The sequence below is a fragment of the Salmo trutta genome, chromosome 14 (genome assembly GCF_901001165.1).
Source record: "Salmo trutta chromosome 14, fSalTru1.1, whole genome shotgun sequence".
Taxonomy (NCBI): Eukaryota; Metazoa; Chordata; class Actinopteri; order Salmoniformes; family Salmonidae; genus Salmo; species Salmo trutta.
Genome location: NC_042970.1, coordinates 19,195,548 through 19,210,220, shown reverse-complemented (window position 1 = coordinate 19,210,220; position 14,673 = coordinate 19,195,548). Strand labels below are relative to the sequence as shown.

The window sequence follows — 14,673 nt, the reverse complement described above, 5'->3', positions numbered from 1 at the left end:
CTGGTATCGGGGTAATCTGGTTAAAGATTATATAATAGAATTGTAAGTGGCTCTTTCCTTGCAGAATGTTGACAGCTGTATAGAACACATTGTATTGCTAATATGCTCAAACTTAACTTAATAGCTACACTCAGCGACACAGGATAAACTTTATCCCTCATGCTGGCCCTGACCAAACTGGTAAGTTGCCTAGACACCAAAATTCAACATACTGTACAAACAATTATCTAGGCTAAGTAAAACAAAATATTTTTGATCTACTGCTCTGCCAGCTAGCCAGCTAAAGTGTAGCCAGAAGCTAACTAAGACAGAGAAAGGGGATGTAAGAAGTTCAACACTTTATTCAATTCATTATAATACACCACATGGATTCATCATGGATTGGGCACAGAAGTTCTCTGATTGCTCTGGTGAATGATAGCTGACAGTGTTGGTTAGAGATGACATGCAAGAGCTTCCTGCAGAAATCTTTAGTCTTACTGAGGTCTTCTCTGTTGCTAATTTGCATTTCAATTTAGAGTAAATTTAGGTAAATATATTGATAAAACTCACTTTGTCCAAGAGAGAACTACATGGTTATCAAAATGTAAGCCAAAACGTAAGCCTACACCACACACATACTTAATTTGAAGTGTTTGTAAAATTCACAATGAATGATGGAAAGATGATTGACCGCAAGGTTTAATGGGTATTATGACCGTCCACTATGGAGGACTATAATGTATATTTACACACCAGACCATTGGTTTCCAAATATTGTATGAGTAAACTTTGATATGCTGTCTTTATCGTAAATCATTGTTTTTCCAACTAAGCCCAGTATGCTCCTATTGAGCCCGGTTTGCATTAAAACACATGGGGATTTTGTCTTGATATCCCCAATATTCAATTAATCTGAGCATAAATGTTTTATGCATCTATACATGGTGCCTTTACAAAGATTGAAAAACAATTAAGAACATTTAAATGCATCTGTACTCTCTCCTGTACTCTCTCTGTCACGTATACTCCCTCTCTGGTGCTCTATGGCAGCAGGCTGCTCATTATTAAGCACACCTGTCACCATCGGTACACGCGCCTTGACTTTGTTGTCCTTATTAAGCCATTTTGCCACAACTTTGGAAGTATGCTTGGGGTCATTGTCCATTTGGAAGACCCATTTGTGACCAAGCTTTAAGTTCCTGACTGATGTCTTGAGATGTTGCTTCAATATATCCACATCATTTTCCTCCCTCATGATGCCATCTATTTTGTGAAGTAGACCAGTCCCTGCTACAGCAAAGCACCCCCACAACATGATGCTGCCACCGCCGTGCTTCACGGTTGGGATGGTGTTCTTCGGCTTGCAAGCCTCCCCCTTTTTCCTCCACACATAACGATGGTCATTATGGCCAAACAGTTCTATTTTTGTTTCATCAGACCAGAGGACATTTCTCCAAAAAGTACAATCTTTGTCCCCATGTGCAGTTGCAAACCGTAGTCTGGCTTTTTATTGGCGGTTTTGGAGCAGTGGCTTCTTCCTTGCAGAGCGGCCTTTCAGGTTATGTCGATATAGGACTCGTTTTACTGTGGATATAGATACTTTTGTACCTGTTTCCTCCAGCATCTTCACAAGGTCCTTTGCTGTTCTGGGATTGATTCACACCTTTCGCACCAGAGTACGTTAAACTCTAGGAGACAGAACGCGTCTCCTTCCTGAGCGGTATGACGGCTGCGGGCGCCCATTGTGTTTATACCTGCGTACTATTGTTTGTACAGATTTATGTGGTACCTTCATGCATTTGGAAATTGCTCCCAATGATGAACCATACTTGTGGAGGTCTACAATTATTTTTCTGAGGTCTGGCTGATTCTTTAGATTTTCCCATGATGTCAAGTGTAACCGATGTGAAATGGCTAGTTAGTTAGCGGTGGTGCGCGCTAATAGCGTTTCAATCGGTGACGTCACTCGCTCTGAGACTTGAAGTAGGGTTTCCCCTTGCGTTGCAAGAGCCGTGGCTCTTGTGGCGCGATGGGTAACGATGCTTCGGTGGGTGTCAGTTGTTGATGTGTGCAAGGGTCCCTGGTTCGAGCCCGGTTTGGGGCGAAGAGAGGGACGGAACCTACACTGTTGCATTGATGCTGTTGACCCGGATCATTGGTTGCTGCGGAAAAGGATGAGGTCAAAGGGGGGGTGAGTGTAACCGATGTGAAATGGCTAGTTAGTTAGCGGTGGTGCGCGCTAATAGCGTTTCAATCGGTGACGTCACTCGCTCTGAGACTTGAAGTAGGGTTTCCCCTTGCGTTGCAAGGGCCGTGGCTCTTGTGGCGCGATGGGTAACGATGCTTCGGTGGGTGTCAGTTGTTGATGTGTGCAAGGGTCCCTGGTTCGAGCCCGGGTTGGGGCAAAGAGAGGGACGGAGCCTACACTGTTACATTGATGCTGTTGACCCGGATCATTGGTTGCTGCGGAAAAGGAGGAGGTCAAAGGGGGGGTGAGTGTAACCGATGTGAAATGGCTAGTTAGTTAGCGGTGGTGCGCGCTAATTGGAGCGAAGAGAGGGACGGAACCTACACTGTTACACAAGCAAAGAGGCACTGAGTTTGAAGGTAGGCCTTGAAATACATTCACAGGTACACCTCCAATTGACTCAATGATGTCAATTAGCCTATCAGAAGCTTCTAAAACCATGACATAATTTTATGGAATTTTCCAAGCTGTTTAAAGGCAGTCAACTTAATATATGTAAACTTCTATCCCACTGGAATTGTGATACAGTGAATTATAAGTGAAATAATCAGTCTGTAAACAATTGATGAGAAAAATTACTTGCGTCATGCATAAAGTAGATGTCCTAATCAACTTGCCAAAACTATAGTTTGTTAACATGAAATTTGTGGAGTGGTTGAAAAATGAGTTTTAATGACTCCAACCTAAGTGTATGTAAATTCCGACTTCAACTGTATACATCAAGCTCTATCAGCCAGAGAGAGCGCTGTGCCGCTTGTTTCATCTGGATTCGGAAAGGCTCTTAAAACTGATGTACAAGGAGCTGACCACAGTGGCTTCTTCTTGTATGGAGTCCTTAATGTCCGACTGGCTAACAAACACCGCCATGAGTCTCTTGGGGAGCTTCCCACTGAAGAGCAGGTAGATGCAGGGGTTTGCACAGCTGTTCAGACTTGCCAGAAGCATCAGGATAGAGAAAGTTGCAGCTGAAATCAATATTAAAACACAGAATATTATTATCAAGCAGCAGCATCCTGATTCCATGTAATTCTATACATTTTAGCATAGGCCTACCCTAATAGAAGATAAATAAATTAAACCTACATTGTAAAGTTTTAATTCAGGCAATAAAACATTTGACAATATGATTGAATTCTAGTTGAATTCTAAGTTTTTCAGAATATTGAAGAGCACTTACTCTCAGTGGGTGCTTGGACATCCCAGACAGACCACAGCTGGACAGTGAAGAAAGGAGTCCAACAGATAATGTAGACAAGAACAATAACCACAGTCATCTTCACGGTCTTAATGCTGGCTTTGGACACTCCAGCAACACTGCTGGTCCTGGAGTGCAGAGGTTTGGTGACAATTTCCGATGCTTGATGTGTTTTCATGTGAAAGTTGATTTGAACAGCTCGGCAAATACGCACCTGGCAAACGATAACAGTTAAGATTGGCAACACAAATATCACCAGAGTGGTCCAGGTCACGTAAGCTTTTAGTCCCCAAGGTTTGATGAAGTCAGCCCAGCAGTCATAGACACCAGGCGCAATTTGAACTCGGGAGAAGATGAACACTTGAGGGAGACTGCCGAAGAGGGACACGGACCATGCAACGCACACAGGCACGTTCCAGCTCGCTCTGCGCCTCTGGAACGTAACCATGGGGTTACAGATGGCTTGGTAGCGATCAATGGTCATCACTACAATCATGTAAGTGGAGGCAAACATGCCAACGACCTGCATGTATTTCACCAGGCGGCACATTATGTCAGGACCAATGAATCTGTCCGTTACATCCCACATCAGCTGCGGACAAACTTGGAAAAAGGTGACCACCAGGTCTGCCAGGCAAAGGTGAAAAACAAAGACGCGCATCCTCGACAGCTGCTTCCTCCGCTTCCACAGCACCAATAGCAGTACAAAGTTTAATATTGCGGCACTGAAAAATATGATGCTCAAAAGGGCTATTTCAACTCGAGCCAAGCGCTCATCGCGTGGCACATCTGCCAATTCCGTTTCCAAACTTATATTACTATTATTTGAAGTAAAGAAAGTCATAATTTCGCCACAAAATGACACAATTTTAAGATAAAAACTCAAATAATTCGGTTCTTAAGCTAATGTTCACGAATAGTTAAAATATAACCTATCAACTGCACAGCATATCACAATAACCAAAATCTGCCTTGGAAAATGTATGCAACTGAAATACAAATGTCCTTATGAAAATGTACACATAATCATTAACAGACTAAAGACGTTAACTGTTCTACAGCAATTGTTTAAAGGATAGACCTAGAAAGCGTCTTGACCCGCGAAAACTTGGGAGATGGATGGCATCAAGTGCGTGCAACGATGTGAATAGAGCATCGGCTGCAGAAAATTATTTATATCTTGGATGCGCAGCAGGAGGGAGGGGCTATGCTTCTGCATCTTTACAATAACGGCTTCTATACATTTTATAAATAAATTATACATCTGGAAAGCTCATACCGGTACTCAGGATTCACTGCAAAAGGCAGAAAGTGGCATGCAATAAATAGTACAACATGATAGGACTCATAGGCATCACACAGTAAGCAGCATATATATATATATATATATATATATGAATATCAAATGTAAGTAGAATACCATTTGTATTTTGTTCATTTGTATTTTGTTCAAGTCAAGCTTGGGCTTTTTTATTTGTGTCACTTAAGTATCATCCTTTCAAAGTTAGGCTATAGTTTAACTTTTCACACACCATCTGCTTTATCTATGAAACATTATTTAAATAGATTAAATATTTAATAAGAGAAAACACACAAAGAAACCACACTTTTCACAAGCTGATTTCACCCTGAAGCCATTTGATGAGTTGTCAAAACAAAATTCGAAATTCCTGGAGTCATGTTTTTTCTCAGTCCATGAAATACAGATTTATTCGGTTCACTACATTGGTCAAAGAAGACCGGCTTTCTGAGATATGATTATAGGGCATTTAAAACAATTCCACATTGCTCATTAGCCTTTCATTGCTCAAATCTCTCCAATCACCATTGAGAATTGGCAAAATATCTAGTTTTCCACTTAATCGTATTGACTGAATCCCAACTAAAATCCCAACAGCAGATTGGCCAATCTCAAAGGCATTTCGGGGCAGGAAATGTACAAAATAATAGTTCTGATATCAATAATGCCACAGATGTTGAGATACTGCAGTGGCTTAGGTTGATTACAAACTTTCTTCATAGGACAGCTGTGCAGCTGAGAGCATAATACCCAAACTCTAAGTGCTGCACTGGGCTAAATTAGTTAAACACAGTAAATATGATTCAGTCCATGTAGGGTTTCTTTCTCATTTTCATATTCAACACTCAGTCTGGAAAACAACAGAGGTGTATGAGGGGGTAACACCTGCTACACACTGGAATTATGTCTTGTTAACATGACAAAGCAGCTCGTCTTTGTCCATCTGGTAACGGCTCCTTTTCCACACATCTCGTAGGTTCTGTAGGGTAGTGCCGATCTCCTTGCCTGAGGTGATGCCCATCTTCCTCAAGTCGTGCCCACTCACGGGGAAGCGAGGAATGGACCATCTGCTCATCTCTGCCAGTAACTTGTCCTCTCCTTGGTACTTGAGCAGTTCACATACTTTACTCTGAGCATCCACCTCCCGACTCTGCAAACAAGATACATAGAAATTATCTACCAGACCATGTGGTTCTATCAGATTGGGCTTCATACACTCAGTTCCAAAAAGGACACCATCTTGACAATCTTAATTTAAATACAGTAAGTGGTATTACATCAACTCATTTTGACTGCTTACATCTATGATAAAATCAGTGTAGGGCTTCAGGCTGTCTGGATCATCCTGGGACTTATGGAGGTCCCGTCTGTGTTTGACCAGGAACAGACCCAGGTTCTTCTCCTCCCTGGAGACCTTCAGCCTCAGATCCATCTTTTCCACATCCTGGGAGCAGCGGAACAGGGCCGACAGAACAGTCACGGGCTTGGGAGAATGGTCCTTCACATGCTGCCAGATCTGCTTCAACTCCTCCACGTCGCCCTCCGCAGGTAAACCTTGGAATAAAAGTATAACACTTACACAACTACAATTACAATAACATCTATAAATACCTATGCTCTAGCTGAGAACATTTCTAGTGGTCTGTCACCGGGGCGCCCTAAATATAGTGCTTTGAGGTATGCTTTATGTAGTTGGTTGCATGGTTACTATAATTGGTTGCATGACTCCCCATAACATTGTTCCTAGCAAACAGGGCTTTCTCCCTCACCTATGTACTGAGCCAGGCCCAGCTCATACATGACCTTTAGTAGGTGGGCAGCATGGTTTCCCACCACCATCTTCTTCAGCTCAACCCAGATGCGCTCCCCTGATATGGCTGCCAGGCCACGGGCGTTTTCCCTGATGGCCTCCAAGGTGGCAGGGTCATGTTCCGCTGCCTTTACTGACACCCGGCCATAAAACCTGGGGGCAGACCGGGGGATATACACAAGGACAGAAATAACATGCAGAAACCCTCACATAATAAAGTTTAATTTGTTAATAGCCATAGCCAACTCCAACAAACACCTGCCCCATTTACACCCCAGACAAGTCTAGATTACCTGAAGTATCGTAATATTCTCAAGTAGTCCTCCTGAATCCTTTGCTCAGCACTGCCAACAAACCGAACCTTTCGGTTCTTGAGGTCCTCGTATCCTTGGAAGTAATCATATAGGGTCCCATCTAACCCTGTTTGGTCAGAAATCAAATAAGACATGTTTTTTCCCCCCTTCTAATGTCAAGTTTGGCATTCATTTCAGAAGGGGTGAAAATATGCTATAAACACACCTAAAAACATGGAGTTGATAGTGAGGTCTCTGCGCTCTGCGTCTTTTTGCCAGTCTGTTGTGAACTCCACCTCTGCATGACGTCCATCCGTCTCAACATCTACGCGCAGTGTGGTCACTTCAAAGTTCTCATTGTGAAGCTAGAGATGAAAAGACAAATGTCATGTGTTTTAAAGCCACAAACACACAGGCCTACTGTACAGCAGAATTCACGCTACATTGACTATTAACACTTCACCCCATCGTAACAAAATCAGATTGTAGAAAGAAATGTAGTGTAAGAGAACATTTCAACATCACATCAGTCTCTCATTCTGGATCTGGAATATTTGTGTATAGCTGGTCAAACTGCACATCAATCTTGGGTACTCTTACTCGAGCAGTGATGGTCCCATGCTTCTCCCCTTTATTGTTGATCATCCTGATCCCTGCCTTCTGGAACATGCTCTTCATCTCCTCTGGTGTTGCTGTGGTCGCAAAGTCCACATCCTCTGGCCGCTTCCCAGACAAGAGGTCCCTCACAGCACCCCCTGCTATCCTCAGCTCAAACTTGTGCTTCTCAAAGATCTCTATGGAGAAATACATGCATAAATTGATAAGATGTCTAGTGTTGACATGCATTGAATGCCCATGCATCGCTTAATTCATTAATCATAATATAAGCAGACACACTGATTAATACATTCTGATCCAAACCTGGTTCTCAAGTTCCAGCCTCATGGTATCTGGATTGATGACAAGTTGTCTTTTGTAACACACATTGAAAACTTGAGAAAGAATCTGAGATCTATGATTGTTTTTTTATTTAGAAATATTTTCAGAACTGAGGCTGGATTTATAAGGAAGACTGTTCAAACAACACTTCTCCCTGTAATAGACTAGGGTCACATTATTTATACGCACGTGGCAGCCTCTGTTTTGAAACCATTGGACTGGGTTCAGTTTTAGGACTCCTTGTATTCTTTACAAACGTGTAAGAGAGCTGCATTTATTTATATACAAAGCAGTCTTGCAGAAGCTTCCTCTGTACATTACATTATTGATTAATTTTAGATGTACAAATGACCAAACCCATTCTCAGGGATGGATAACTCTGGAGATCCTTTTTGGTCTTCACAGAATTGGGAAAATCTGCTTTTAGTTTTTGTTGCCCCTTGTGTGTGGAACAATACACAAACAATTCCTTGCTATTCAATATTCTGGTTCCTTTCAGGCATTTTCAATTATTGATTGGAGACTGTTACAGAATGCGATTGCTTTTCTTAAATATGTTTAATGTTGTTTATTATGTGTTTTGTTATAGTGTGTTTTGTAGGGCTGTTGTGTTTTATTGATGTATTGTTTTTTGTAAACATATACAGGGCTCCCTTCTGAAAGTGTTCTCTCAATGTGACTCCGTGTTTAAATAAAGGTTAATAATATTACAAATCACTAAGTAGAGAAATGGGATATTTTAAACTCCCGAGGATAAACTTATTCTGAGCAGTTCTCATCTTCCACTTTCTGCTTGTGAAGTTAAGTGCCACTGACCTAGACTTTGATATAGCCAAATTGGTTGGTAGCAAAAATGTACCTGCTCTCACCTGCTATGCCATTCAGTCCATCGCTGAATAAGGACTTGAACTCTGTAGTCTTCAGCTGCATGGTGAAGAGACTTCTGGCACTCCAAGTGAGACGAACTCCGCTAATCACCACAGGATTCAGGATTCTCCCCCACATCTACTGTCGTTGAGCAGAGCAAGTCAATGTTAGCTATAGCTAGCTGTGGTTAGCTAGCTAACGTTAACTATTGATGTGCAATTGCAGTGAATTAACTTGTGGGGATTGCCACACACATTCAGCTAGTTTAGAGACCAAACAACTATGGTAATATTTTCATTACAGCTAGTAGCTAGTTAGCACAGAAATTGGATTCCATGTTTCTCACGTTCCATGTTTCACTAGCTATTGCTAGTTAATTTAGAAAACTGAAGCAAGCATATTGGCTCTTGTAAGCGACATATATTTAAAAAGTACATCTGGTAAAGTATAATTGTATCATCATGCAGCTAACTATTAATCTCATATAGACAGACCTGCAATAAAATATGAATAATTTCCCTTCTTTGAGAATGTGGGTAGAAACATTATTCCCGTTCCATACTTCGACAGCAGGAAGTGTACTTACTTTCACCACAGGAAGTCGTTGATTGTGACCAATAAGAGTGTGAATCGTCATAAAAAGGGCGGGGTACAGAAGAAACAACGCGCGATTTCATTCGAATAATTTTATGAATTACTGTTACTTTGTTGCAATTTATTTGACACTTGTGGCCTCAGTCACTTTGTTACTACAGTTGCGCAATGTCTAGTAGCGGAGAACATTTCCCTAAACTTAGTACTAATGCCACAATTCCACTTGTCAGCTCATTTTGACCGAGCAAGACAGAGATGAAAATACTGTAAATATATGTATGGTTAATAACGCTTTTAAATTGATTCAATAGATTACTCTAACATCAATTAACTGTTACCAGAGAGATTATAAAACGCATTTTCAGCATGCTGAATAAATGGCTCTGTGGCTTCTGTTCCATCTATGATCAGACCATTCATTGATCTATGGGTTCTACAGGGTGGTACTTCGAAAGCTATCGCGAGAAACTGATTTTTTTTTTATTTAGTGATTGTTGAATCTGATCTTCTGTTTGCTGTAGCCTACAACAAGCCGAGTCATTATATTTTACACTCTTCACACGGTAGCCACATGGCTAGGGTAGAACTCACACCGCTGAAACCCTGGGACGATTTCTTCCCAGGTTCCGACCGATTTGCTAAACCAGACGCGAGAGATTTACCTAGATGGAACAACAGGGTTGTCAACAACTTGCTTTACTATCAGACAAACTATTTTGCAATGGCTATCATTGTTTTCCTTATTGTGGGGTAAGTAGCATGAGACACTGTCCACAATTTGTATCAAGGACATAAAATATCTGGTGTGTCATACTACACTCAGGTTAAAATGGGCTGGGTGTGCAATAAGCAGAAATCACTCAGCCATTTCCTGTTTGCTAAATTTCTAATAGTTTGCCTAATTTCAGTTTATGTGATTAAACAATGTATAGTGTCGAGAATCATTGTACCTTCAAAACTGCAGTACAATATATTTTCAATACCAGGAAATAGTATTTTCAGCTGTTTGGAGCTAGTGTACAAAATCGAAAGTAAAAAGACAAACTGAACGTAAGAACGGGAAGCATATAAATAGTGAACATTTAAAAGATATACTGCTTCTTAGACTTGCTCTATAACTTACATCTTTATGTGAATCTGGTCGGTCGCCCAAAAAGTTAAATATTGCAGCTTTAAGTGCTGGGAAATCTGATTCACTGTAGTTCACCGTCACTAGTTATAACAGTTAACATCAATTAAAACTACAATCTTGGATCGTTTTTCAGCTAAATGACAACCCGCTCCTTGTTTTGGTATACATTGTTAGGTTTTTCTTTCTTGTGTGTGTGTGTGTGTGTGTAAACAATGGAGTATAATTTTGGTGTGATAGGGTAAAGCATTTGTGCTATTGAGCTGAGCCATTTATAAGTTCTTAAAGAATCATTTTCATTGGGTATCAATGGCCATTAAACAGATTCTCAGATCCCAGATTCCACCTTTAACTAATGCCTGAAATTGAAGTTGGGTCTCATTAGCTAATTATGGATGCAGGGACTCACTTTAAAGTCTAAACATAGGAGCTGCCCATAGCAGCTGTTATGGCACTATGTGGCTACTATGCATGATGTTGACGCTTTATACTGTCTTACAGTTCACCTGAATAAGCTTTCTCTTTCCGTTGCCATATCTGAATGTTGGCACCTTGCTAGGCCTATTTATGACTAATGCCAAGGGAGACAGAGCGCATGATTGGTCAACCGAAACCTCCAGACTTATTTTGAGCGTAGAGGATGTGGGCATGCTTCACAGGTTGAGAGACTCATGTCTTGCATCCTGCTGAAGCTCTTCATGAAAATAACAGTAATTTATTTAACTTCTATAGCACTTTTCATTACAGAAAATAATGTCAAAGTGCACAAAAAGTGAAGAAACAACACTTTCAAATTGAGATGATGAAGTTGAAGATTGAATGTCTCTAGTTGGCTTCGGATGTTGGAAAGGCCGGGAGTTGAGGCAGCTTGGATTGGAAATGCAGTGTAGCTTCAGCTGAAGGGGTATTGATGGTACAGCCAGAGAGAAACAAAGACAGTCTGACAAACAGGCCCGGAGCTCTTCATCAGTGCACCACACCTGCTTTGACGGTCAATTCCTCCAAACGTCTCTCCTCCGAATGTACTGGTCCTCTATTGCCGAACATGTAGCACCCACCTGGGTGATGCAATGGCTCTGGATGCAGCATGCAGTCCTTGTTGTAGTTATTCCCGACAGATGAAAGCCGGGGCTGCATTTTTTTAAATCCAAACAGCCATGGAGCTAGCTTGTGCAAATGCAATGCTTTTCTATGTATGATATCACATTAACATTTCATTTATTTAATTTCACAATGCTTTTAGAAAATTAATATAAACCCTTGCTAGTGTCTAATTTGTTTCTAGAATTGCTCAGATTTACAATGTGTAATTTCACAAATGGTGGTATCCTGTCATGACTGCATAACTAACAATTGATCACCAAAATCACTATGGAGGAAGGGATTTTACTTTAAAAATGTGGATTCAGTTTTTCCAAAAAATGGTCATCTTTTGGCTAGGCCTACTTGGTTCTGATGACACACCGCTGCTATGGTGGTCAACTACTAGGCCCCTAATCCCTGCTCACTTATCAGCTGCTGTTCTAGATAACAGGGATATGAGAAACAGCTGTCGTTATTCACTGGAGGTTGGGCAAAGTTCACTATTGGAGTCTGAAGACATAACGTCCAGGAGTCATATTATCTAAAACAACACTATTGAATGAAGTTTGAGACAAACCATTGGAAATTATAACATTCCTAACATTGCACCATAGGGCTATGTCAAAACTACTTGCTGTGTAAATGTCCCACTCATCCTTAAGTGGGTTATTCTTTTGTAGATTCACTTCTGTAACATGTCATCATAATCTTTGAAATTGCTCTCATTGTGGTTGTTAATGAAACATCTTTTGTATAAATATTTGCATTTGGTCTAAAAAGTCATGTTGATGTGTTGACAACCTATCACCACTAGATGGTGTCCATGACTACATGAAATATCAACTGTTCCACCCACCCAGCCGTCTCGTTATGTTGTGGTGTGTGTGTTTCCCTGCAGATTCCTCAACCCTGTGGGGATGTTCATGGGCATGGCGGTGGTGTCGCTGGTCTTCCTGGGCTCAGTGTGGGCTGGAGAGAATAAGGCCATGATCAAAGACTTTAAGAGGCAGAACCCCACATTATTTGTCATGGCAGTGATGGTAGCCAGCTACTTCCTCATGTCTCTCTTCGATGGCGTCATGGTCTTCATGTTTGGGATCACATTTCCTATTCTCTGTAAGTTTAACGGTTTAGTATTAAATGTGTCTTCAAGTTACACCACAATTATGCCATTGGTAAATAAATAGGCAAACTTGAATTGAAGTTATTCCAATTAGAATATATCCTGGAGGTATTACTTACATTGGTGTTTTTACATTAGTGCAAAGTAAGGGTATTAATCTGCTTCTATATATTTTGACTTCAGTGATCTTTGCACACGCCTCACTTCGCCTTCGCAACATGAAGAATAAACTGGAGAATAAGATAGAGGGGGCGGGGCTGAAGAAGTCACCAATGGGTATTCTACTGGAGGCGCTGGGCCAGAAGGAAGAGAGCCTGCAGAAGATCCAGGAGTTCCTAGAGGGGAAACCCAAGGAAGGATGAACTCTACGCAGAAAACAAACAACACATACGCCACAGTCCCTATGTTGTCATAGGTCCCCTATCAACATCCCTGACCTCTGATGAATGGGAACGCGTTCCTTTGCACACCACCTTTAATGTGCAGTCTCAATGCATTCAGTCAATGTTGGATAGAAATTATTGTAATACATGTTTGAACACTTCAACTACAAACCGTATAGCTTATCTCGCATGCAGGTGTATGTGTGTTTGTTGGTTTAGTCTAGAGAACATGTGCTGAAAACACAAGCTTTAGTTTTACTTCAGAATATTTGTTACTTCACCCAGAACTTGTCAGAACACTTCTTTCAAGTAGTGATGACAGCATCTCGATACTGGCTCACATCCTTGCTATGCAATGTTGCAAACAAGTTGCAAATTAGTATTCCTTGTTGAATGTATGTGTGTGTGTAAGTGGGCAAATGTTTCCAAATCCCATTTGCAATATTTACACAACCTATTCATGCGTTGTGACTTTTGTAAATATAACGAGTGAAAACATTGTGGTGTTAAAAGCACATCTGTGACCTGACCGATTGACGTCACTTGGTTTGAAAAAATAAACAAACAGAACTATGTTTTATTGTACCATGAATGAATTCAGTTGTCTCGCAAATGAAGCAGTAGTGAATTATGTTTTTTAAATACTGTGGATTCTCTCTCTGAAGTATATACAAACATTGCAATGTGAAAATGCTGGTTTGTGGAGAGTAGAACTTTACTACTTTAATTTCTAAGCTTTACTACCTTATTGGTTACCGTCCTCAACAAAGGATCTGAATTATTTAATCTATGCTTAATTATTTTCAATTAAGAGAAACTGACAGGCTTGCCTATTAATGAGAGGTTGTGAAATCACTGTGAATTATTAATTGTGTAAAATAAATATCACTGCCAAACTATTCTGAAGGCAAGAGAGTTTCAAGTGTTTTGTTTTGTACAGGGTGTTTTTCCTCACTAAATTCAAAGGTGTATTTAACTACAAGATTGGATGGAAAGTAGTCCCACATTTCACTCTAATAAAATAAGAACTAGAAGAACCAAGCCAATGCTTTGTGTCTTGGTGCATGTGAGAGAGATGTAGAACTTTAATGTGTTGTATTTCATAATCACATCAAATGGTCTTTAAACAAGTATATGATTTAGAACTTCAAAAGGAATAAGGGGTACTAACCTATGTCCATCAGCATTCACTCAGCACCTCACACTATTTCATCTCCATAGTACCTCCAAGGTTATGGATGATCTAACTTCTCCCTCCTCCCCACTTGTCCCAATGCTAATCAATAGGCTGCAGTAGATTATAGTGAAGAGCAGAGTACTGCACAGTCAGTGACAGAGTGGATTCATCTGCAGTCACTCACTTCCCAACCCCTAAACCTTCTCTGGATTGCGGTGTCAGCTACTTCAACCAGGCTCACATTGGAAATGTATTACAAATCCCAAAGTGGGCTCTCTCTATTGCACTCTTCACTTAGACGTTTTGCACATAAAGTTTTTAAGAAGGTTTATGATTTGCATAACAATAGTCTTTGGGTGTGTGTGTGCATATGGGGGAGAGAGAGAGATAAAGACAAAGTAGAGGGCAGGAACTAATGACATCAGGTGCAGTGCTTTAAGTTTAAGTTCAGCTGCAAAGCCTTATTTGAGCTCTCAGAGAACTGATTCATGTCCCCTCCTGCAGTACTCTTCCTTCGTGCAGACTACATTGATCAACCTGGGAGCACACG

General features: G+C 40.9%; 3 protein-coding genes across 5 annotated transcripts; 1 reads left to right on the top strand and 2 right to left on the bottom strand.

The window, feature by feature from the left end:
• Window positions 1–2,968: 2,968 nt before the first annotated feature.
• On the bottom strand, window positions 2,969–4,269 carry LOC115207559 (oxytocin receptor-like). The gene is made up of 2 exons (XM_029774746.1): window positions 3,408–4,269; window positions 2,969–3,195 (listed from the first exon to the last, which is right to left on the bottom strand). Exons 1-2 carry the CDS (start codon window positions 4,267–4,269, stop codon window positions 2,990–2,992), a joined length of 1,068 nt encoding a protein of 355 aa, XP_029630606.1. The 3' UTR covers window positions 2,969–2,989.
• Window positions 4,270–4,868: 599 nt separating this feature from the next.
• trnt1 (tRNA nucleotidyl transferase, CCA-adding, 1) lies at window positions 4,869–9,235 on the bottom strand. Of its 3 annotated transcripts, none has more exons than XM_029774743.1 (8): window positions 9,129–9,235; window positions 8,637–8,775; window positions 7,429–7,622; window positions 7,055–7,193; window positions 6,829–6,955; window positions 6,495–6,688; window positions 6,026–6,279; window positions 4,869–5,875 (listed from the first exon to the last, which is right to left on the bottom strand). In XM_029774743.1, exons 2-8 carry the CDS (start codon window positions 8,770–8,772, stop codon window positions 5,627–5,629), a joined length of 1,293 nt encoding a protein of 430 aa, XP_029630603.1. In that variant the 5' UTR covers window positions 8,773–8,775; window positions 9,129–9,235; the 3' UTR covers window positions 4,869–5,626. The 3 variants fall into 3 exon arrangements, with proteins under 3 accessions (XP_029630603.1, XP_029630604.1, XP_029630605.1); XM_029774744.1 differs by having other exon boundaries at window positions 8,637–8,772; window positions 9,129–9,232; XM_029774745.1 differs by lacking the exon at window positions 9,129–9,235 and having other exon boundaries at window positions 8,627–8,746.
• Window positions 9,236–9,705: 470 nt separating this feature from the next.
• LOC115207560 (PRA1 family protein 3) lies at window positions 9,706–13,857 on the top strand. The gene is made up of 3 exons (XM_029774747.1): window positions 9,706–9,978; window positions 12,339–12,556; window positions 12,747–13,857. The coding sequence occupies exons 1-3, from the start codon at window positions 9,800–9,802 to the stop codon at window positions 12,923–12,925; spliced, it is 576 nt and encodes a 191-aa protein (XP_029630607.1). The 5' UTR covers window positions 9,706–9,799; the 3' UTR covers window positions 12,926–13,857.
• The last annotated feature ends 816 nt before the right edge of the window (window positions 13,858–14,673 follow it).

Excerpts from the sequence above, each read along its gene's own strand:
- LOC115207560 (XM_029774747.1), top strand. The coding sequence starts at position 9,800 with ATGGCTAGGGTAGAACTCACACCGCTGAAACCCTGGGACGATTTCTTC. Across the intron at positions 9,979-12,338 it reads ATTGTTTTCCTTATTGTGGG|ATTCCTCAACCCTGTGGGGA; the intron begins GTAAGTAGCATG and ends GTTTCCCTGCAG. Across the intron at positions 12,557-12,746 it reads GATCACATTTCCTATTCTCT|TGATCTTTGCACACGCCTCA; the intron begins GTAAGTTTAACG and ends TTTTGACTTCAG.
- LOC115207559 (XM_029774746.1), bottom strand. The coding sequence starts at position 4,269 with ATGACTTTCTTTACTTCAAATAATAGTAATATAAGTTTGGAAACGGAA. Across the intron at positions 3,196-3,407 it reads TGTCCAAGCACCCACTGAGA|CTGCAACTTTCTCTATCCTG; the intron begins GTAAGTGCTCTT and ends TATTGATTTCAG.
- trnt1 (XM_029774743.1), bottom strand. The coding sequence starts at position 8,772 with ATGTGGGGGAGAATCCTGAATCCTGTGGTGATTAGCGGAGTTCGTCTC. Across the intron at positions 6,956-7,054 it reads TATCAACTCCATGTTTTTAG|GGTTAGATGGGACCCTATAT; the intron begins GTGTGTTTATAG and ends CTGACCAAACAG. Across the intron at positions 6,689-6,828 it reads AGAATATTACGATACTTCAG|GTTTTATGGCCGGGTGTCAG; the intron begins GTAATCTAGACT and ends GTCTGCCCCCAG.